Raw genomic sequence first — 24,987 nt, forward strand, 5'->3', positions numbered from 1 at the left:
CAAATGAGTTTGACACCCCTGGCTAAGAGGATGGAAAAGAATGGAGGGATGAAATGAAGGAGTGCGATGGAAGTATTTCAGTAAAAGGCAAGGAAGAAACAAGTGAAGAAAGGGAAGAAACAAGGGCGGAAGGAAGAGGACAGAAAGAATGGAGGGATGAAGGAATTAATTCGGTCAGGGGGTAAAGGGAGAAAGAAAAGAAGGATAAAAAAAGGGATGGAATAAGAGAGAAGGGGGAAAAAGGTAAAATGTACCTGTCTGGCCGCTCACGTCGCACAACTCAAGAAAAAAAATGATGACGGCAACTATTCGACTGCACCAAAGACGAAAAGAGAAGAAAGAGAAGAAAAAGAAAAGGACACCGCAGACGTCGAAATAAATGTCTTTTTAAAGAGGAAATGTCATTGATGACTAATGAATCAGATAAAGTCTCACCAACCTGAAACTTGGTCTGGAAGAGAAGAAGAAGAAGAGGATGAAGAAGGAAGAGGAGAGGGGAGGAGGAAGAGGAGCTCGTCCGCTTCTCGGAGGACTTCCGAGCTTCTGATCGCAGCTCGGCGGGCGTCGTCGAATTTTCCGCAAAGTGGGCTGAGCTTCTCCTCCGCGCCCCGTTTTAAAAGGGGGAGGGGGGGGGGCAGAAATCTCAGCCATTTGGGGGGATTTGCCCACCACCACAAACACCAAAAGCATTTTAGGAAACTTTGAGACTTTGTGCACTCGCTGATACTTTCATGCTGATGCGGCACATTCAACCCATGGCGTTCTCTAACTGCTTTTCAAAATAAATTAAAAGTACGTTACACAGGGTTGGGTAGGGTTACATCAACTGGATTACTTTTAATTACTTTTAGATGACTCCAATACCAAATATGCTAATAAAAGACAAAAGAAACTCAATATGAATCAAATGATGACTCACAACACGTGGTAAGCTTTATCACCTGGCTTTGATCTCCGGCAAATGCGACAGAAACCAAATGAAAATCAATCCAACATCATTTTTGACGTTCCATGTATTCCGTTACTCCCCAAGCTTGCACAAAATTAAGCCATTTTATTCATATTTAGTTTATTTTGTCTTTTATTAGCATATTTGGTATTGGAGTCATCCAAAAGTAGTTGAAAGTAATCCACTTAAAGTAACCCTACCCAACCCTGAGAATAGAATAGAATAGAATAGAATAGAATAGAATAGAATAGAATAGAATAGAATAGAATAGAATAGAATAGAATATACCTTTATTGTCATTGTTACAAAATGGGTTGAACATATTGCGACAACGAAATTGGACGTGGCACTCCAGGTTCACATTTAACAGTGAGGATAAAAGAAGACAAAGGAGATAAAGGAACAAAGAAGATAATTTACACAATATTTACACAAGAAATGTGGGCATGTAGAGTGTTACATACTACAGGGTTGGGTAGGGTTACTTTAACTGGATTACTTTCAATGACTTTTGGATGACTCCAATACCAAATATGCTAATAAAAGACAAAAGAAAGTAAATAGCAATAAAATGACTACATTTTGTGCAGGCTTGGGGAGTAACGGAACACATGGAACGGCAAAAATGATGTTGGCAAGCTGTTTGGATTGATTTTCATTTTGTTTCTGTGGCATTTGATGTCCGTTTTGCCGGAGATCAAAGCCAGAAGAGAAAGCTTACCACGTGTTGTGAGTCATCATTTGATTCCTATTTAGTTTCTTTTGTCTTTTATTAGCATATTTGGTATTGGAGTCATCCAAAAGTCATTGAAAGTAATCCAGTTAAAGTAACCCTACCCAACCCTGATTCTATCCTATTATAAAAATACCATTTACTGCCTTTTAGTGTGAAGCACATTGTAAAGCGCTTTGGGAAGTCTTCATTGACTTGAAAAGTGCTATATAAATGCAGATCCTTTACCATTTTAAGTGATCACCTTTTTTAAACCAAAGCCTCACATTGAAGACGCGGGTTCGAAGACAAAAAAGAGACAACTCTGACCTATATGTGGATGCCATCTAGCGGCCACAGCCAAAAGTGCAGTGAACCAGTATCTTATGATGGGGTTTCTGTCCGGTGAGGAAGTCCGATTTTAAAATAAATTAATCTACATCTTATTTATCATTCCTTTGGCTGAGCAGGCAGCAGAGAAAAGCCTTTTTATTGTCGTAAGTTCTAAATGAAGTCTATGCGATGCTCATTTTGAATAAAAGCGTCATTAGATATATAGAGAACCCACCAACATTACCACTTTTCAAATTAAAAGCAAATAAAAAAAACTTTATAAAGCAATTTACGGACAATAGTAATAACACTGTTATTACACTTTATAAACTTTTAAAATATACATGTTCAAACAGAATGGGCCGTTCGATTTGAATGGACACAGACACACAAAGTGAACCATTCTTGGGGGCCCCCTAGTGGTTACATTTCTATAGCGCTTTTCAAGTCAATGAAGACTTCCCAAAGCGCTTTACAAAGTGCTTCACATTTCCCCAATAGCAGCCATGCAACCATTTAAGGCGCCGACCTATTGGGGCATTAGGGATTCAGTGTCTTGCCCAAGGACACTTCGACATACAACACGGAGGAGCCGGGAATCGAACCAGCGATCTCTTGATCCCAAGACGAGCGCTCTACGCTCGCTTTTCCCCACCCGACAAATACACTCAATGATTAAAATAAAATAAAAAAAAACATGGCGAGGTACGTCAAAAGGCAGATTTTATAAAACGCAAAATGATAACAACAATAATAATATTATTAATAATCACCCCTTTTTTCAAATGGAAACAAAACTTCTCTACTCGAGACTTTTTAACATCGTAGTACAGGGGTGTCAAACTCATTTGAACTCGGGGGCCACACGATAGAACAAACATTCTGTCGGGGGCCGGACCAGTAGATTAAAGAGAAAGAAAAAGAGAGATAAAGAAATAAGAGAAAGAGGGGGGATAAAGAAAGAGAGAGAGGGGGAGAGCCTGAGAAACAAAAGAGATAAAAAGAGAAGTCATGAAAATGGGGGAAAGAAAGGGAGAGGAAGAAAGAAATCTAAAGAGAAATAGAAAGACAGAAGGAGAGAAAAGAGAAAAGAAAGTGCAAAGGGTAGGAAGAGAGAAAGAGAAAAGAGAGAAAAGAAAAAAAAAGGAAATTAGAGCAAAATAAGTTAAAAAGATAGAGAAAGAGACAAAGAGCAACAAAGGAAGAGAAAAAGAGAGACACAGAGTGAAAGAGACAGAGAGTGGGAGAAAAGGAGTGGAAAGAGAGAGAGAGAGAGAGAGAGAGAAATAAATACCAGTACAGTGTCTTTGTTCGAGGCACCTTTCTTTGGCAACATCAAGTTGACATATTTCAACCTGCAGCTTGTTTTTGTCTTGCACTTCTCTGAGTGTTGTCTCGCGGGCCGGATTCAATCCCTTAGCGGGCCTGATCTGGCCCGCGGGCCGCCAGTTTGACACCTGTGTCGTAGTAGCATTAAAAGATAAATACGTAAGCCCTTTGAGACTTCTTGTGATAAAGGTCCATACAAATAAACCCGACTTTAAACTCAAGCAAAACTCTCTTTGCGCGTATAATTGCTCCAAGGATCGTATTAGCTTTCCATATTACAAGTTTTACACGTCCGGTTTTAAACAAGCATGTGTTTTTTCATATTCTGGAAACGGATTGCGCGCTAACATCTAGCGCTTTTTAATGCAAAAAGCTTGGCATGTATTTATATAGGTTTTTTCTCCATTATAAAACGTTCAAGCAATGAGAAAAAGATGATTAGATGGTATTATACAAAATCATGCATGGACTTACTCCCTCATATCTTTCAGATTTAATTTCCCCCGATGTTCCGGTCCGGAGCCTTCTTTCTGAAAGCGCTGGTCTACTGGTGATCGCAAGAGCCAAGAAGAGTTCCGCAGGTTCGAGAGCGTTCTCCATCCGGGCACCTGTGCTGTGGAATGCTCTTCCCCCTGAGATCCGATCTGCAACCTCAGTGGAAATGTTTCAATCTAAGCTTAAAACACACTTTTAGTCTATAGCATATGAATAACCTATATTTTATATTGACAATATCTGTGTATTATTTACTATTGCGACATCCCTTTTGGCCTGGTCATCCTGGAAGGGGGATGACCTCACGTGCGGTCCTTTTCTCAAGGTTTCTTCATTTTCCTCATGTTGAGTTTTTTGAGTTTTTCATGGCCGTCATGTTGGTTCCAGATCAGGGGATGGATTAATAGTAGTCGGAAAAAATAGTCTGTGTAATAACCTGTGAAGCCCTTTGAGACTCTTTGTTATTAAGGGCGTCACAAATAAAAATGACTTGACTTGACTTTAAGACCCCTTTGATCTAGCAAGATTTCTGCAAAAATAATGGTTCAGTGGTTGAGCCTCAGTCAAAATGTTTCCCGTAGTAGCAGAAAACCTCTGAAAATTCAATCATAATTCATTTCTACAGAAATCCAGGAAACTCCAAAAGGGTCATACATGTTTTTTTGCAATTTTTTTCAGATAAATCCATACCTGTCGCGCTCCAGGGCTCCATGCCCTTACAAACTGTCGTATTTTCCCTTACAAAATAATCTTCAACCTTATTTCTTTTTCAAACATGTTTATTTATGTCGAGGTTTTTGAGTTTTTCCTTGCCCTCATGTTGGTTTCAGATCAGGGGATGGTGTCATAATAGTCTGTAATAATAGTCTGTGCAATAACCCGTGCAGCCCTTTAAGACTCTTTGTGATTAAGGGCGTTACAATAGAATGACTTGTCTTGCTGTTGGCTTGCTAATACTAGCATTAATTAACCTATGGCTAAGCCCCGCCCCTTTACCCACTTGGACAAACATTCAACAGGCTGTGAAGAGCTTCATGGCAAGTGTCACAGTAGGAGACATTTGGCTGGAGGTAATTATTTTCAGCTCAGAAACATTACATATCATCTCAAATTCAACAAAAAGGCTTGCACTATGCATTGGAGGGTTATATTAAATATTTCGTTGTTGAAAAGGAAGATCTTCAGCTAGTCTAAGCTGCATATTTTCCTAGAAGGCACCTTTTTACAATCTGTAGGCTAGCAGAAGTGCCTCTGTTAGTTTGGTGCTATGAATTTGTTGTATAACGCAGCCAAGAGCTAACGTTAACATTACAACTTGATATTTCTGCTATGTTGAGTTACCTTGGAACAGACATCCTTATTAACTTTATCCACGATGAGTTGGTGCCGTGGTCCACATCTAACTATCAAGAGCAGACACTTCATTATTTAGACACATAAATCCGGTGAAAAAATATACCCCCCGTTTCCCAGCCTCTCAGGATACCTTGGATCAAATTTGCATGTCCTCCTTGCACACCTTCTGACCATTTAAACGTTTAAAATGTAAGAAAAAAACAAACTGCAATGAAATGGACTTGCTGGCAAAGCTTTTCCGAGTGTATGGAATCCGCTTTGCGCACTGTGATTGTCTCATACGTCAATTTTATTGTTTGAGGTGTGTGTCAAATCAGGATCCTTAGTCTTAACATCACCCTCTACCAAGAGGCAAGAGACGTGCGTGCCTCATTCTGCATCTTGCGGATGCTCATCACAGTACTGTGTTTTAAGAAAACTATTCTCATGCGCATTAATCGTAGTATTTGTAATGTGAAAATTCTTTAGCACCGAATAAATATAACCATTTATTTTAAATGTTATATTTCTATAACACAGGGGTGTCAAAGTCATTTGAATTCGGGAGCCACACGATAGAACAAACATTCTGTCGGGGGCGGACTAGTGGATTAAAGAGAAAGAAAAAGAGAGATAAATAAATAAGAGAAAGAGGGAGGGAGAAGGAGAGAGGGCGGGAGAAAAGAAGAAAGAGGGAGAGAGCGTGAGAAACAAAAGATTAAAAGTTGTGAAAGAGTGGGAAAAGAAAGGGAGAGGAAGAAAGAAATCCAAAGAGAAATAGAAAGACACAGAGAGAAGAGAAAAGAAAGCGCAAAGGGTAGGAAGAGAGAAAGAGAAAGGGAAAAAAGGAAGTTAGAGCAAAAGAGGTTAAAAGACACAGAGAGAGAAAGAGACAAAGAGCAACAAAGGAAGAGAAAAAGAGAGACACAGAGAGTGAAAGAGACAGAGTGGGAGAAAAGGGGTGGAAAAGAAAGAGTGATAAATACAAGTACAGTGTCTTTGTTCGAGGCACCTGGCTTTGGCAAAATCAAGTTGACATATTTCAACTTGCAGCTTGTTTTTCTCTTGCGCTTCTCTGAAAGTTGTCTCGCAGGCCGGATTCAATCCCTTAGTGAGCCTGATCTGGCCCACGGGCTGCCTCTTTGACACCTGTGCTATCACAGATGAGACTGTGCCTCACTTGACTCCTGACATCACCATGAGGACGCTCTTATGCTTACTTATTTGCATAAATGTGTTTCGGTTGCATTGGGAAAAACAACCAAATCGGGCTTTTCGAGGTTGGCCATGACAAGTTTAATTGATCTTGAGAAATAAATATTGATCCCGTGAACATGACAGGAACACAACCATCAACACCACAGCTTTCATCACCACGGGGAGTCGGAATCAAGATTTTGGGTAGGCCATCTTCACCAGCTCGTACACTGCATAGCCTGCACCTGCGCACAAAACATTTTTAAATTTAAAAAAAAAGTGAGGTGAAAAATACACATTTTCCTTGTTTGCTTCTTTTGCAAGCTGAGATAACTTTGAAAAGCCAAAAGCTGAGCACGCAAACGATAATTCTCTTTCAGCACACCATGCAACAGGAATATATGGCTTGTTTTCTAGGGGGTGCCAGTGCTTTTCTTGTTTTTTCCACTGGGGAGATCTCCAATATCTCACTCAATCAAGTTAAACCAACCCTCAGTCTCTCCAATTATGTTTTTTTTTCTACTCCGCAACACTGGAAAAAGAATAAGCTCCGAAGAGTCGAGAAGTATGAAGTGGCGTTGATTTCATTGATTTCAATATTAGGAGAAAAAGTAAGGCCAATACAGTGGAACCTGGGTTTTCGAACACCTCTCAGTTCGAACAAATCGGAGTCCCACCAAAAATGTCGAGAAATTCTTGTTTCGCTGTTCGGTCAAAAAAATCGGAGTTCGAACGCCGCTAATGCGTGAGTGTGTACGCTAGGGTGCCATGCTGAGCGGCGTACGGGTGTTTTAGCCCCTTATTATGCCTCGAAGAAAGTCAGTGCAAGCAGCAAAGTTGCTACAGCTGAAAAAGGAAAAGTAGTGCGTACAACTATTGCATTTAAGAAAGAAATCCTAGCAAAATATCAAGGTGGTGTGCGAGTGTCTGATCTTGCTGGGGAATACAGCATGGCTAAATCTACGATCAGTACGATACTAAAGAATAAGTAGGCTGTGAAATCTAGTGATGTGGCTAAGGGAGTGAGTGCTATAAGCAAGCAACGGGCGCAAGTTTTGGAAGAAGTTGAAAAACTTTTGATGATTTTCATAAATGAAAAACAGTTAGCGGGAGATAATGCGCCTTCTGCTGACCACCACAAAGGTAAGAAATCCTATTCATAATTCTTTTCTTTATCCCTTTTATTTATTTTTACACGTTTCTTTCGTACGGAAGATTACGATAACACGAACGTACTATTAGCCTGGGTTAGTTAAACATTCAAGGTGTTGGAACGGATTAAAACGATTTACATTATTTTTAATGGGAAAAATGATTTCGGTGATCGAACAAATCGGTTTTCAAACGGGGTTCTGGAAAGGTTTATGGTCGAGAACAGAGGTTCCACTGTACATGAGTGAGCTGAATTCAGTTTTAATGGTATCACTTGTGACTTGCGGCCACATACTCACCCACAACGGTGAGGGTCATTGTGGCACGGTAGAGCAGCCCGTCGGTCGTGCCGCCTTTCAGGTGAATTGGGATGCCGTTGTCCTCCTGAACAGTCAATACATAAATGGGGTGTCATTAAATGAGTAAATAGGGAGTTAAAAAAAGGGGGAAACTATTCAATTAACGCTTTAATGACAAGAAGTTTAAAAATAATTTTAAAAAAAAACAACTGTTTTTTGGTTGAATTGATAAGTAGTCATAAAAATTGAAAAGTTCAGCCAAATAAGAAAAACCACAGATTTCAAAATCTCGTCCGTCACATGTGGGGCTATTTCATCCCTTCCTGCCGACTGAAGATGACATTGCACTTGACTGATGAAATCTGGTGCATTTTCTTGCCAAATTATATAGATTTTAAGTAAATATATATATATTATCTATATATTGTATGAGAGAGAGATCTATCCATCTTAGATCTATTAATCTGTCTCAGGTCTATCTGTCTAAAATTTTTGAACTCTAGTTGTCAAAATAAGAAGAGAAGACATCAATGAAGTTTGAACTATTAATCTGTCTTAGGTCTATCTGTCTAAAAATTTTAAACTCTAGTTGACACTCAAAATAAGAAGAGAAGACGCCAATGAAGTTTGAACATGGAAGGAAAGGGAGAGAAACGTCAGATAATTCCAACCAGTTCTATGTTAAGTCCCTCCGAAGCCTTTTATTTGTATCAAATCTTAACGAAAAAAGCATATCATCCCTAAGGTGTGGGTATCAAAGAACAGCAAAATGATTGGCGGATAGAAACAATGATGTAATAGTCAAACCAACAAAATAGTCAAAATAGAGAACTGGCATTCTATGAAATCCTTTATCTTGGATCTATACACCTAGGATCTATCCATCGACGAATACGGACATTAAAATTATACGTCACTGCAACGTGAAATCATTTTCCATTTATAGAATCTTGACATTGTATGTCATTTAAATTGCAATGAAATATAAAATACGAACAACAGTGAGGCACCCCAAAAAACCTTTTCGTGGTTGTTAACAACACGTCTACTAAATTATTAAAAATGATTCACTCGGAAAGAGGGAAGTCATAACTTAAGTGGCTGTAGTAAATTTAAAATCCCAAAGGTGAGAACCACCAGGAAAAGTATGTGTGTGTCTGTGTGTGGAGTCAAATTTTGGAACAATTTACAAGACGAGATCGAACAATGTCTAACTATTCACGTGTTTAAATATAAATACAAAAAAGACATTTCTGGCAGAATACATCGATGAAGAAAATGGCGTACGAGCGATACTAAAGATTAACCTTGTTGTTATTGTTACTATTATATCACAACTGTTGTTTTTGCTATTGTTGTTATTATCATTGGCGTCACAATGATATTCAATGACAAGTAGCATTATAACGTTAGATAGATACTTTATTCATCCCCGAAATTCACATTTCCAGCAGCATCCCTGAGCATCACTTTAATAGATGGGTCCTACGCTGATTAGATTTTATTTGTGAGATTTTGTTACATTAGACACAAGAAGAGCTATCTGTGAAATGTATTTAATGGGGAAGATGAAAGGGTAGGGAAAATAAGCGTCTGTTTCTTACAACCCCGTTTTGAACATGTTATGTCCACTTTTTTGTTGTTGAGGCATTGTTTTTATCAGGTTTTTATTTTATAACGTTTTCATTCATTCATACTAGTTTGCTCAAACGGGAAAAATCCATCCATCTATCTACTTTGGTCATATCCCTCAAGAGGGGTGACCGACAGCAAGACAAACACATACAATAACAAAGAAAATAAAAGGGGAAAAAAATAGCAAAAAACACACACACAAAATTTTTGGGACCATGGCCAACCCAATTGCCCAAACAAGTTAGGCACCTCGGCACCCAAGTTGGTCATGCTTTCGTCCCTCCAGATGAAACGGGACACCAGAAAGCGGCCAGGGTGACACAACACACTCTTTTGTTCAACAGCAGGGCCTGATAGTTTTCACTGGTTTACCCCTGCGGCATCATACGGGCGCCCTGCTCATCCTTTGGAACGCGCCCACACATCCCACTATTCTTTTACAACACCTCTCCACTCCTTTCTATCACCAACAAGAGCTCTAGCTTCCATTATATTTAGACCTCTTTCCTGCAGTGCACTCATAACACCATCCATCCACGTCAATGGCGGCCTTTCTCTCGGTCTCCTTCCATTGACTTCTGCTCCGTAGATCCTCTTCAACAGTCGCTCCTCATCCATCCTCTCCATGTGCCCAAACCAACAGAGTACTCTCTTATCAACACGCTACAAAGTCAGTTCCACAGTCGCACAACAAAGTACAAAAAACTGACGGATGACCCAAAAACAGCATACATTTTCAGAGTTGTCAACCGCGTGTCTAACAATATGCCCAGACGAGAACAACTAAATATTGATTAATGTCAGAAAGATGGGTGGAAGGTGAAGCGGCGACGTGGTTGTCTGAGAATGTGGCGGAACAGCTGCCATCGAAAGTTTGTTATGGGGGGAGAATTAAAAAAAAAAAAAGACGTGTTTGTGATGCATCTCGGCTTTTGTTTTTCCATCCATCTCGTATACTTGGCCCCGTAGCCTTGTTGATTGACGGCCGCGGTTTGGCAGGCGAGGCATCTTCGCTCTCGTCTTTGCTTTAAACTTACAGGCAACAAAACAGCAAAAAGGTCAAATGTTTTCCGCTTTTCAAGTCTCGATCAAACGTTTTACGAGACGTTATCAATTACACGTATGTCGAGTTTCCTTATCCTCCTTATGATGCGTGTGCATTCATCTGGCAGAATTTAATGAGCATCTGTTGGGAAGAACGTCCTAAAATGCTGAATTGGCTTTTGTTTTCTGAATAACTTTTCCAGTAAACTTCAATTAGAGTGACAAACAGCTTGAAGTAAGTAGTCTGAGCCTCTTAAGAGGAAAATTAAGCGAGCCCGGGAGTCAGAACAATCTGCGGTGGGGGTCATTAATTTTCCTGAGGGGCCACGTGAGTAAGTGCAGCAGCCGCCGAGGGCCACGCCAGCATACTAACCTCAAGTGTGTTCCATATTAATTTTATGGAACACTATAAACCAGGGGTCAGGAACCTATGGCTCGCGAGCCATATATGGCTCTTTCTAGGAGTACCTGTGGCTCAGAGACAAATTTGATTGCATGCAAATTTTCTCCATCTCGTTCAAAACTTGAGCCATAAATCCTGTTCAGATACACGCAAAGCCAAACCTAAACTTAATTGCGAAGCAGTACTTTTCAGAATATATAGGGCAAATTTTTCACTACAATTTACAGTCAAGGTGTCACCCAAAAAAAAAACAACAACCTCATTTTGGCTGTACAACGCTAAAGAATCCTATATATAAAAGCTCACTATATAATCTGTGTTCAGTGTTCAGATACCTTATGATGAAATCCACAGAACAAACTGTAAATACGCCAAAACACCGGAAGAGAACTTAAAGTTATTTGATTGGGTGGAGCTATGCAAAAACGCCCTACTCCGTCTGCGCCAAAGGTAAGCGCATCAGGCTCCCTGTTTGCAGAATGTTGTGACGTTTTTACAAAATCACTGCTTGCATCTCGTTTTGAAACCAATATGTATGAAAAAAAAGGGGTCAAAAGGATTTTAACCGATCTTGAGTCATTGCAAGAAAGAGACAAGTTTAAAGTAGTATGCTTGTTGATTTTGGCACACGGGCTCTGGCGTTATTCTCTTTTCACCATTTTGATCAAATCATCAAAAATAAAAGTGCTGAAGACTAAGCTTTTGTCTGGGGCGCGGGTTTAACAATTTAGTCAATTTGTCTCATAATATATGGTGTGGCTCTTTCCCAAAATAAAATGAATATATTTTGCTTTTATGGCTTTTTGAGTCAAAAAGGTTCCCGACCCCTGCTATAAACACTCCCTCGTTGCTTCTGCTTGTGTTCATATTGTTACAATTAGAGAAAACTTAGTTGACATTGAATTAGTAGCGGTGGATGAACGTAAGGCCTCTGTTGGACAGCTAGAAATCATGTCTCCAAGGGGGAACTACCTGAAAGCGCTTCTGGTTCTGGGGGACCCGGTTCTCCACCTGCCTCCGAGAGGAGCTGCAAAAGGTCCGGCGCGCCATCCTCTGGAGCGCCTGGGAACAAAAAGATGATGAATAGATCAGACGGCCCTTTTTTGTAGACAATCTGAACGAGAGGCGGAGGATGCGACAGTAAAGTAAAGCTTCACATGACTACTCAATAACAAGGACCGGAACCACCATTGGCGTCATTTTTTTACGCAGCTTTTTTTCTTTCTTCATTTAAAAGCGTGGTCTATTGTATCAGACGAGCAGGAAAGGCATCAATGGAAATCATTTCAAGCTTTTTCAAAAACTTCACACAAAATTCAAGCATTTTCCTTACCTTGAAAACACAACATTAAAATTCAAGCATTGCCAAAGCACACGTATGAACCCTGAGCATTGTTATAATCTTAAAAAGGTGCCAAGTTTTAACTTTTTGAATAGTTTCCACATGTTTTATCATTTCTAATTTGAGTTCACAAAAAGTCCAAACATAAACTTGTGGTCTTTTAGTGTTTAACTGGACAAATAATGATGCCTTTTTTTTTTTGCTTAATCTAAAAACCTGCTCTGGCTCATCAAAATAAACTTGGAATATATTCAGATAGTTGAAAATGTTTTTGATGTACGCTTCAAACATATACAATATCATTGTGATAGAGTCATTTCAAAATAAGCACATCTACATTTTGGAAGTTGAGAATAATACACAAGTTGAGCATAACTAAAAATATAGCTGGTGTAAATTGAATCAAAGCAACACTAAACTTATTATTTTAAACCTCAATAGTGGACTTTTCTGCTGCAGCCGCCAATTCTACCAACATCCCTATTTGATGGGATTTTGGAAATATTTTTTTTACATTATACCAACACCCAATTTTGAGTGGTCAATACAGAACTACTGATTACATGAGTACACAGAATTCCCTTCACACCAGTCTGCAAAAAATACCTTTTTATCCCAACATAATATTGTTTCTCCAATATTGCAAATTGATGCAATCCCATGACATTATCTTTCAATTTACAGTGAACTTTTACCCATGGGCGTAATCAACCTCTTTTGGCGGGCGCTAGAGCACCCCAAAATTCAATCCAAGCACCCGAAAAAATTATAGCCCTTTTAAAACTCTTTTTTTCCTTACTAAAGAACAGGATAACCTTAAATATGATGAAAAATACATTTTAAAAAAATTAAAAAGGAAAACAAAAATGTGAACAACACAGCGTCTGATATACTCCACTGCCTTGAAATAGTTCCATCCATTTAATTCCTAGCACTACTGTGGAGCTAGGGTCTTGTTGAAACTGGGCCAAATAAGGTTTCCAACAAAAAAAATCTGATTAAAACATTTTAATGTTCTCAAATATAGTTTTTTAATTTGTTACCAAAAATAAGATCTAAAAACACATTAGGTATTAAGGTGAAACTATAAATAAATCAATGTAAAAGAAATCTAAAGTTAGTCAGTCTTACATTAAAGGGAGTGTGCATTATTGAACCACTATATTTGACCACTAAATTTTTGAGTTTTTCCTTGCCTTCATGTAGGTTTTAGATCATGGGATGGTGTAATAATAGTTTGCAATAATCTGTGCAGCCATTTGAGACTCCTTGTGATTAAGGGCTATACAAAACATGACTCGGCTAGATCTTGCAATATTGTGTAGTGCAACTAAAAAACAGAGCAAGGAAGAATGAAACTATGGAGAATCAAAGTGACCAAAATGCACAATTTTACCTGACATTTTCTTGCCCAGCCCCTTTTGGAATTTTAAGTCACCCTTAGCAGCAAGATGGTTATGTAAAATAAATCGTGATTTCTCAAGCAAAGAGTATTTTTTTTAAATGCACGTTTATGTCATAGTCTTGTATTTTGGATTATTTTAAAATCAATCTTTTTTTTTCTACTACTAGAAGGTGCTAAATAATACAACACATCCACTACACTACACAGCATTATATCCAGACAGAAGAGCAGCTTCAGCGACAGCCGGCTGTCACTGTCTTGTACCACGGACAGACTGAAGAGATCTTTTCTTCCTCATGCCATGAGGCTCTTTAACTCCACCCGGCGGAGTAGAGGCCCACATTAAACCACACCCCCTACATTGCATATTACCGTATTTTTATTGCAGTGTGTATTCTATGTAGCACTATTTAAATACTCTATACAACACGCTACAGTGGGTATTTGTATATTGTATTATTTTTGCTTTATTTTTGTATTTTTGTATTGTATTTTTCTCAGCGCAGGGATGCTGCTGGAAATGTGAATTTCTCTACGGGGATGAATAAAGTATCTATCTATCTATCAACTGTCCCTTTAAATTTTTCATATTACAGTGGAAGTCTCAAACGATCACCCCGTGGGTCACAATTGCCCCCTGCCCTAGACTGTCCACCCACCAGTGTCTCAATATTCTATGGAAAACACAATGATTAAGTACCGGCACTCACAAAAACCTATCACAGAAAATGTACTTTTCTTTTAAAATCAAAAATCGCATCGAAATTGCAATACTGGTCTGAGAAATCACAAGTATTTTTTTCAAAATGGTGCATCCAAAACCGAGAATCGGTACTACAAAGCACAAGAATACACATTGAGGAAACTCAATGTGAACATAAAGCACCACTGCTTTTTTATGTCTTTTTGACCGTTTTTTGGCCAAAATTTGAGTTTTAATGTACCTGTAGCAGCAAGATGGCGTCGCTGCTTCACCTTCCACCGTTCTTTCTGACATTAATCAATATTTGGTTTGTTATTTTTCCCGTCTTAGCAAACAAGTATGTCTAAATGAAAACTATTTCGAACATTATGAAATAAAACCAGGACAAGAAGTATATCATCTCCCTTTACGTGAGGCTTATGTTAGGTAAAATTCCTAAAATTGTTTTGACTCAAGTTTTTACACATTCAATAAAGTTCATACAATTTTGTGATTTTAAAGTTTTACACATTTGTGCATGTCGGTCTTTTTTTGCCAACTTTTTAATTTGATTCTTTTTAGGATGAATGACATTACTTTTACCAATAGGAGGCACTAAATAATACAAACGGTCCCTTAAAGTGCAAACCTAGCTGACCGGGTTTTTACAAATAATTAACTTGAAGATAAAATCAATCAATGTTTTTTAGTTAACATTGTGATCTTATTTAGTGTAGATTATTTTTAAAAGGGCAGCACAGCAGAGCAGTGGTTAGCGCGTGTGCAGCACAGTTTTGAGGTCATGAGATCGAACCTCTTGTGTGGAGTTTGCATGTTCTCCCGGTGTTTTCTCCGGGCACTCCGGTTTCTTCCCACATTCCAAAGACATGCATGTCAGGTTAATCGGCCGTTCCAAATTGTCCCTAGGTGTGAATGAGGGAGTGAATTGTCTGTCCCTGTGTGCCCTGCGACTGGCTGGCAACCGGTTCAGGGTGTCCCCTGCCCACTGCCTGAATATAGCTGGGATGGGCTCCAGCACCCCCGCGACCCTACTGAGGATAAGCGGTGCAGATGGATATTTTGAAAGCGCTATTTGAATTTGAAAAAGACAGCAAGTTTTTTTTTCAGAACCTTTTCGAGGAAAAGCCAATTTGGCCCAAACTCACACAGACCCTAACCCAGCAGCCCCCAAGTACATCGATTTCAAGACCCCTGCTCTAAGTCTGGTTAATGATATGGAAAATTAATGCACATTTCTCAATTTACAGGTATTTTAAAAATGCATGTTTAAATGGTAGTCCATGAACGTTTACTTGTTTTTTAAACAAATATTTCTTTACGAAAGACGTTTTCCCCAATGGGCAGCACGGCGGCGCAGTGGTTAGCGCGTGTGCGGCACAGTTCTGAGGTCATAAGATCGAACCTTCCTGTGTGGAGTTTGCATGTTCTCCTCGTGCTTGCGTGGGTTTCCTCCGGGCACTCCGGTTTCCTCACACATTCCCCAAAAACATGCATGTTAGGTTAATTGGCCGGTCGAATTTGTCCCTACGTGTGAATGAGCGAGCGAATTGTCTGTCTCTGTGTGCCCCCTGCGACTGACTGGCAACCAGTTCAGGGTGTCCACTGCCCGAAGATAGCTGGAATGGCCTCCAGCACCCCCGCGACCCTACTGAGGATAAGCGGTGCAGATAATGGATGGATGGTTTTCCCCATTAAGAGGCGGAAAATATTACACACTGTTCCTTTAAGACCAACGACATGACATAACAGGGGAAAAACTCAAACTTCTCATCAATCTTTGTGAATTCAAAATGAAAAAAAAAGATTTAAGCCAATCTAACATTTGATTTCGATAAACACGTGACCGTTGAGTTCAAAGCTGTACGCAGGTTAGCATGACAACATTAGCTTCCTTTGACCCCTAGCCGACACTTTGAAGCCAATGTAACTCAGTGGAGATAGGCTAACAAGTTGTATTTTGCACAGCAGGTAAATAAAATGTTTACGGATAAATAATAAGCCGCTTAGGAGGGGAAAACTTACAAAAAGGCTTCGATTCATCTTGTGCGTGCGCTACTGTCTCACAAGGACGCGAACTACTTTGGTTTAACGCTCTCCTTCGTGTGCTTGAGTTTCTTCTTCGGTGGTTAGACTATTCACGTTGCACTCTCTACTGCCCTCCTTGGGAAGGTGTTGGGCGCACTCAGGTCACCTTGGCTTGTTTATTATATACAGGGTTGGGTAGGGTTACTTTAACTGGATTACTTTCAATTACTTTTGGATTACTCCAATACCAAATATGCTCATAAAAGACAAAATAAACTAAATATGAATAAAATGATGACCAGGGTTGGGTAGGGTTACTTTAACTGGATTACTTTTAATGATTTTTGGATGACTCCAATACCAAATATGCTAATAAAAGACAAAAGAAACTAAATAGGAATAAAATGACTACATTTTGAGCAGGCTTGGGGAGTAACGGAATACATGGAACGGCAAAAATGATGTTGGCAAGCTGTTTGGATTTGTTTTTATTTTGTTTCTGTCGCATTTGATGTTCGTTTTGCCGGAGATCAAAGAGATCAAAGCCAGGAAAGAAAGCTTACCACGTGTTGTGAGTCATCATTTTATTCATATCTAGTTTCTTTTGTCTTTTATTAGCATATTTGGTATTGGAGTCATCCAAAAGTCATTGAAAGTAATCAAGTTAAAGTAACCCTACCCAACCCTGATTATATATATTATGATATTCTACTGTGTTTGTGCAATGCTTGATCAGTCGATACATTTTAAGACGTGTACGACGTACAAGAAAATCTGTGAGGAAAAACGCAAATTTGTCAATTATGGGTACCATCCGGTATACACAGACTATCACCAAACGGCAAATCAATCAAGTCAAACGAGTTCGAGTTGTGTAGTGAAAGGAAGTCCGTCTCTTTTTAGACAACCGGCGTTTACGGCTCAACTCATGAAACGGCTCACTTGGTTTGATATCTCTGAGTGTTGTCCCGCGAGCCGGATTCAATCCCTGAGCGGGCCTGATCTGGCCCGCGGGCCACCTGTTTGACACCTGTGTCTTACGGCATACCAGAAAATGTCTCACGGCACAAAAGTTAAAAAACGCCGACCTAATATATTATATTGTTTTTAATATATTATTTAATTCTTATTTACACATGTAAAGAGGTGAAATGAAAAGTATTGTTGAGACAAGACAGACAATTGTCATTTCAGCTCTGACATATTCAATGATGTTGTACTATAATCAGGGTTGGGTAGGGTTACTTTAACTTGATTACTTTCAATTACTTTTGGATTACTCCAATATTTTTGTTGCTCTTTGTCTCTTTCTTTCTGTGTCTTTTTAACTTCTTTTGCTCGAACTTCCTTTTTTTCTTTTCTCTCTTTTCTCTTTCTCTCGTCCTACCCTTTGCGATTTCTTTTCCCTTTTCTCTCCTTCTGTCTTTCTATTTCTCTTTGGATTTCTTTCTTCCTCTCCCTTTCTTTTCCCCCTCTCTCACGACTTTTTATCTTTTGTTTTTCACGCTCTCTCCCTCTCCCTCTTTTTCTTTCTTTGTCCTGCCCTCAGGGTGGGTAGGGTTACTTTAACTTGATTACTTTTAATGACTTTTGGATGACTCCAATACCAAATATGCTAATAGAAGACAAAATAAAGTAAATATGAATAAAATGATGACTCACAACACGTGGTAAGTTTCTCTCCTGGCTTTGATTTCTTTGATATCCGACAAAACGAACTTAAAATGCGACAGAAACAAAATGGAAATAAATCCAAACAGCTTGCCGACATCATTTTTGCCGTTCCATGTATTCCGTTACTCCCCAAGCCTGCACAAAATGTAGTTGTTTTATTCATATTTAGTTTCTTTTGTCTTTTATTAGCATATTTGCTACTGGAGTAATCCAAAAGTAGTTGAAAGTAATCCAGTTAAAGTAACCCTACCCAACCCTGGTCATAATTGTATCTAATTTAGTTTCTTTTGTCTTTTATTAGCATATTTGGTATTGGAGTAATCCAAAATTAATTGAAAGTAATCACGTTAAAGTAACCTACCCAACCCTGACTATAATATTGAGTGACAGCAAGAGAGAAAAATAAACCAAGGTCACCTGCTTCTATTCGTGTAGAATACAGAGTACAAACATGCAGCAAGAGCATCCCTCAGATAATAGCAGACACCAAGTACCTGATAAGACATTGACGTCTCACTTTCCAACACAGACACTCCCACAAAAACGTTTGCCTGTATAAATTAACAATTGAATTAAAACAGTCACAGAACTTTTTTGTTGATGTTGTAATTACGGTAAATGAGTGCTTTTGAAATCGGTTGCAAAGGAAGAGCATATTTGTTCCGAAGTGTTGGAAAACAAGCAGTACAAGGACAGAAAGGTGACATTGATAAGGGGTCTTAGTGGTCTTCCGTATATAGACTCCTGACAGACAAAGGTTACTGCTGTGACCCTGTCGCATCTTCTCAGACTTATTTAGCATCCAACTTGTTTCTGCTCTTCATCTCCTTGTTTGGTGACGCGGGCGCCTTTAAAAGTTTCATCCACTCGCCCCGGGCATCACAGTTTAGCTTCACTCTCTCTGCGCTCAAAATGTCCGACGCCGTGATGGCCGAGTTCGGGAAGGCGGCTCCCTACCTCCGAAAATCTGAGAAGGAACGTCTGGAAGCGCAGACCAGACAGTTTGACATCAAGACTGAATGTTTTGTGGTGGATGACAAGGTAGAGTATATGAAGGGACAAATCCAGAGCAGAGAAGGTGTCATGGTGACGGTGAAGAAAGAGGATGGGACCACGGTGAGTGTTAAAGAGGCTGATGTCCACCCGCAAAATCCCCCCAAATTTGATAAGATCGAAGACATGGCGATGTTCACGTTCCTCCACGAGCCCGCGGTGCTGTTCAATCTGAAGGAGCGCTACGCCGCCTGGATGATCTACACCTACTCTGGGCTCTTCTGTGTCACTGTCAACCCTTACAAGTGGCTTCCTGTCTATGATGCCGAGGTAGTGGCAGCCTACAGGGGAAAGAAGAGGACCGAAGCGCCTCCTCACATCTTTTCTATCTCTGACAACGCGTACCAGTACATGCTGACGGATAGGGAAAACCAGTCAGTCCTGATCACTGGAGAATCCGGTGCTGGTAAGACCGTTAACACCAAAAGGGTTATCCAGTATTTTGCTAGCATTGCTGCAGTCGGCGGCGCTGGCAAAAAGGACCCCAGTAAGGGGACATTGGAGGATCAGATCATCCAGGCAAACCCGGCTTTGGAAGCCTTTGGCAACGCTAAAACGTTGAGAAACGACAATTCGTCTCGCTTCGGAAAATTCATCAGAATCCACTTTGGGAACAGTGGCAAGTTGTCGTCTGCAGACATTGAGACGTACCTTCTGGAGAAATCCCGCGTGACCTTTCAGCTAAAAGCTGAAAGGAACTATCACATCTTCTACCAAATTTTATCGAATCAGAAGCCAGATCTACTTGACCTACTACTGATCACTAACAACCCGTATGACTACTCCTACATCTCCCAGGGCGAAGTCACGGTAGCTTCGATCAACGATTCGGAAGAGTTGATGGCCACAGACAGTGCTTTTGACGTGCTGGGCTTCACCCCCGATGAGAAAACGGGTGTCTACAAGCTGACGGGTGCGATCATGCACCACGGGAACCTCAAGTTCAAACAGAAGCAAAGGGAGGAGCAAGCTGAGCCCGACGGGACCGAGGCGGCGGACAAGTCTGCTTATCTGATGGGCCTCAACTCTGCTGACCTCATCAAAGGGTTGTGCCACCCGAGAGTGAAGGTAGGAAATGAGTATGTGACAAAAGGCCAGAGCGTGGACCAAGTCTACTATGCCATTGGTGCCCTAGCCAAGTCTGTGTATGAGAAGATGTTCAACTGGATGGTGGTTAGGATCAACCATTCGCTCGACACAAAGCAGCATCGGCAGTATTTTATAGGAGTACTAGATATCGCCGGCTTTGAAATCTTTGATTTCAACACCTTTGAGCAATTATGTATCAACTTCACGAATGAGAAACTGCAACAGTTTTTCAACCATCACATGTTTGTTTTAGAGCAAGAAGAATACAAGAAGGAGGGAATAGACTGGGAGTTCATCGACTTCGGTATGGACTTACAAGCTTGCATTGATCTAATCGAGAAGCCGCTGGGGATCATGTCCATTCTGGAAGAAGAATGTATGTTTCCCAAAGCAAGCGACCAGACATTCAAGTCCAAGCTCTATGACAACCATTTAGGCAAGAACAAAATGTTTGAAAAGCCTCGAGCAGCCAAAGGAAAAGCTGAGGCTCATTTTGCCCTTGTCCATTACGCCGGCACCGTGGACTACAACATAACGAACTGGCTGGTAAAAAACAAAGATCCTCTCAACGAAACCGTGGTGGGTCTTTATCAGAAATCTTCACTCAAACTTCTCAGTCTGTTGTTTTCCAGTTTTTCAGGCACTGACAGTGGCGACAAAGGTGGTAAAGGAGCCAAGAAGAAAGGTTCATCCTTCCAGACGGTATCAGCGCTCCATAGAGAGAACCTTAACAAGCTGATGACCAATTTGAAGACAACCCATCCTCACTTTGTACGTTGCCTTATTCCGAATGAAAAGAAGACCCCGGGAGTCATGGACAACTGTCTCGTCATGCACCAGCTGCGTTGCAACGGTGTCCTTGAAGGCATCCGAATTTGCAGGAAGGGGTTTCCAAATCGTGTTCTCTACGGAGACTTCAAACAGAGGTACCGTATTCTGAACGCCTCCGCCATCCCTGAGGGTCAGTTTATGGACTGTAAGAAAAGTGCCGAGAAGCTACTTTCATCGCTAGACATTGATCATACACAGTACAAATTTGGCCACACTAAAGTCTTTTTTAAAGCTGGACTACTAGGCACGCTGGAGGAGATGCGAGATGAACAGCTCTCTCGAATTATCACCAGAATCCAGGCTAATGCTCGAGCTCTACTCATGAGAGCCCAGTTTGCTAAGCTAATCGAGCGCAGAGATGCCCTAATGGTCATTCAGTGGAACCTTCGTTCCTTCCTAAGCGTAAAGAACTGGCCATGGATGAAGCTCTTCTTCAAGATAAAACCTTTGCTAAAGAGTGCAGAGTCCGAAAAGGAGATGGCCAACATGAAAGACGAGTTTAATAAATTAAAGGAAGCCCTCGAGAAATCCGAAGTACGCCGTAAAGAACTGGAGGAGAAAATAGTTACTCTCCTGCAAGAAAAGAACGATTTGACACTGCAAATTCAATCGGAGCAAGACACGCTCACGGATGCTGAAGAGCGATGTGAGCAATTGATCAAGAGCAAGATTCAACTGGAGGCAAAACTCAAGGAGATAAATGAGAGGCTGGAGGATGAAGAAGAACTGAATGCTGACTTGACGGCTAAGAAACGCAAGCTGGAGGATGAATGTTCCGAGTTGAAGAAAGACATAGATAACCTTGAGCTGACTTTAGCTAAGGTTGAAAAAGAGAAACATGCCACAGAGAATAAAGTAAGGAACCTGAGTGAGGAGATGGCATCACAGGATGAGAATATCCTTAAACTGACAAAAGAGAAGAAAGCACTGCAGGAGGCCCATCAACAGACCCTGGATGATCTTCAGAGTGAGGAGGACAAAACCAACACTCTAAGCAAATCCAAAGTGAAGCTGGAGCAGCAGGTAGATGACCTGGAAGGTTCTTTGGAACAGGAAAAGAAGCTCAGAATGGAGCTGGAGCGCTCCAAAAGAAAGCTGGAAGGAGATGTAAAGCTAACTCAAGAGAGTTTAATGGATTTAGAAAATGACAAGCAGCAACTGGAGGAGAAGCTCAAGAAAAAGGAGTTTGAAGCATCCCAGATCACTTCTAAACTGGAGGACGAACAAGTTGCTTCAGGACAGCTCCAGAAGAGGCTCAAAGAGAACCAGGCTAGGATCGAGGAACTGGAGGAGGAACTGGATGCCGAGCGTGCAGCGCGAGCCAAAGTCGAGAAGCAGCGCTCCGACCTGTCCCGTGAGCTGGAGGACATCAGCGAACGTCTGGAGGAGGCAGGTGGAGCCTCATCAGCACAGGTGGAGCTAAACAAGAGGAGGGATGCTGAATTTCAGAAGCTACGCAGAGAGCTGGAGGAGTCCACTCTTCAACATGAAGCTACAGCAGCTGCATTGAGAAAGAAGCACGCGGACAGCGTGGCCGAACTGGGCGAGCAAATTGACAACCTCCAACGAGTCAAGCAGAAGCTGGAGAAGGAAAAAAGTGAGCTGAAGCTCGAGCTAGAAGACTTTTCTTCTACCATGGAGAGCATTGTTAAGAACAAATCCAACGTTGAAAAGATGTGCCGAACCATGGAGGACAACATGAGCGAGTACAAAAGCAAATATGACGAGGCCCAGCGGTCCGTCAATGATCTGACCACACAGAGAGCAAAGTTGCTTGCTGAGAACGCAGAGTTTGGACGCCAAATGGAGGAAAAGGACTGTTTGATAACGCAGCTAACGAGAGGAAAGAATTCCTATAACCAGCAAGTAGAAGACCTTCGCCGACAACTGGAAGAAGAAGTTAAGGCGAAGAACGCACTAGCCCACGCTGTACAGTCAGCCCGCCATGATTGCGATCTGCTCCGAGAACAGTTTGAAGAGGAACAGGAAGCCAAAGCTGAGCTGCAGAGGGCTCTTTCCAAATCCAACACCGATGTCTCTGCATGGCGAAACAAGTACGAAACAGATGCCATTCAGAGAACTGAGGAGCTCGAGGAAGCCAAAAAGAAGCTGGTTCAAAGGCTGCAAGAAGCTGAGGAGGCCATAGAAGCAGCAAATGCTAAATGTTCTTCACTTGAGAAGACAAAGCACAGACTCCAAAACGAAATTGAGGACCTGATGCTAGATCTTGAACGGTCCAATGCAGCTTCTGCAACACTGGATAAAAAGCAACGGGCCTTTGATAAGGTCCTGGCAGAATGGAAGCAAAAGTTTGAGGAATCCCAATGTGAGCTGGAAGGGTCTCAGAAGGAAGCACGTACACTAAGCACCGAACTGTTTAAACTGAAAAACGCATATGAAGAGTGCCTTGACCACCTGGAAACTTTGAAAAGAGAGAACAAGAATCTGCAGGAGGAGATCTCGGACCTTAACGACCAACTGGGGGAAGGGGGAAGAAGTGCTTGTGAGCTGGAGAAGATGAGGAAACAACTAGAGCAAGAAAAGGCGGAACTACAATCGGCGTTGGAGGAAGCCGAGGGCTCCCTGGAGCACGAAGAAAGCAAAATCCTGAGAGCCCAACTGGAGTTCAACCAAGTAAAGGCTGACATGGAACGCAAAGTGGCAGAGAAAGATGAAGAAATGGAGCAGGCCAAGCGAAATTATCAACGCACGGTGGACTCACTCCAGTCTTCTTTAGAGTCAGAAACCAGGAGCCGTAACGAAGCACTGAGAGTGAAAAAGAAGATGGAGGGCGATCTGAATGAGATGGAGATCCAGCTCAGCCAAGCAAACCGACAAGCAGCTGACGCCCAGAAACAACTCAAAAACCTCCAGGCCTTCTTGAAGGACACTCAATTGCAACTGGACGATGTACAGCATGGGAACGATGACCTGCGGGAGAACATTGCCGTCCTGGAACGTCGAAATAATTTGATCCAAGCTGAGTTGGAAGAGGTGAGGGCTGCACTGGAACAGACGGACAGGAGCCGCAAGCTGGCCGAACAAGAATTGACCGACTCCACAGAGCGTATGCAGCTGTTGCACTCTCAAAACACCAGCTTAATCAACCAGAAGAAAAAACACGAGGTGGACCTCCTGCACCTGCAAAACGAAATGGAGGAGCTGGTACAAGAGAATCGCAACGCAGAGGAGAAAGCAAAGAAGGCCATCACAGACGCAGCCATGATGGCCGAAGAGCTGAAGAAGGAGCAGGACACCAGCGCCCATCTGGAGCGCATGAAGAAAAACATGGAACAGACTATCAAAGACCTCCAACACCGCCTGGACGAGGCCGAGCAGTTAGCCATGAAAGGTGGCAAGAAACAGCTCCAAAAATTGGAAGTACGCATCACGGAGCTAGAAAACGAGCTGGAAGCGGAGCAACGCAGAGGGATCGAGTCCGTCAAAGGTGTCCGCAAGTACGAACGCCGCATGAAAGAGCTCACGTACCAAACCGAGGAAGACCGCAAGAACGTAGCTCGACTCCAGGACCTGGTGGACAAGCTGCAGGTGAAAGTCAAGTCCTACAAGCGTGCCGCGGAGGAGGCGGAGGAGGCCGCCAATGGCAACTTGGCGAAAGTTCGGAAGCTGCAGCACGAGCTCGAAGAAGCGCAGGAGAGAGCTGACGTGGCCGAGTCCCAAGTCAATAAGCTTAGGGCTAAGACCAGGGACGGAGGAACCAAGAAGAACCTGGACGACTGACTCACAAGTAAGCCACTTCTCAATCAAACCATTACTCTAAAGCAGGGGTGTCAAACTGGTTTTCGCTGGGGGCCACAAATGCTATAAAAAATCTCACCAGGGCTGGACTAATAAGTTTATGAGAAAGAGAGAGGGAGAAAAAGACAGAGAAAGAGGGGGAGGGAAAGAAAGAGTGATAAACAGATAGGGAGAACAAGGGAGACGGAGTAACAGTGAGAGAAAAAGAAAGAGCAGAATAGAG

General features: G+C 41.5%; 2 protein-coding genes across 3 annotated transcripts; one reads left to right on the top strand and one right to left on the bottom strand.

Annotated features, from left to right (window-relative positions):
- Window positions 1–6,425: 6,425 nt before the first annotated feature.
- cox7a2b (cytochrome c oxidase subunit 7A2b) lies at window positions 6,426–16,507 on the bottom strand. The gene is made up of 4 exons (XM_088324787.1): window positions 16,356–16,507; window positions 11,856–11,945; window positions 7,802–7,886; window positions 6,426–6,595 (listed from the first exon to the last, which is right to left on the bottom strand). Exons 1-4 carry the CDS (start codon window positions 16,371–16,373, stop codon window positions 6,543–6,545), a joined length of 246 nt encoding a protein of 81 aa, XP_088180913.1. The 5' UTR covers window positions 16,374–16,507; the 3' UTR covers window positions 6,426–6,542.
- A 2,437-nt stretch (window positions 16,508–18,944) lies between these two features.
- LOC148346370 (myosin-6-like) lies at window positions 18,945–24,746 on the top strand. Of its 2 annotated transcripts, XM_088325684.1 has the most exons (2): window positions 18,945–21,821; window positions 21,927–24,746. In XM_088325684.1, exons 1-2 carry the CDS (start codon window positions 18,945–18,947, stop codon window positions 24,744–24,746), a joined length of 5,697 nt encoding a protein of 1,898 aa, XP_088181810.1. The 2 variants fall into 2 exon arrangements, with proteins under 2 accessions (XP_088181810.1, XP_088181809.1); XM_088325683.1 differs by having other exon boundaries at window positions 18,945–24,746.
- The last annotated feature ends 241 nt before the right edge of the window (window positions 24,747–24,987 follow it).

Source organism: Urocampus carinirostris, chromosome 20, assembly GCF_059441175.1.
Source record: "Urocampus carinirostris isolate Australia breed hairy pipefish chromosome 20, RoL_Ucar_1.0, whole genome shotgun sequence".
NCBI classification, from domain to species: Eukaryota; Metazoa; Chordata; class Actinopteri; order Syngnathiformes; family Syngnathidae; genus Urocampus; species Urocampus carinirostris.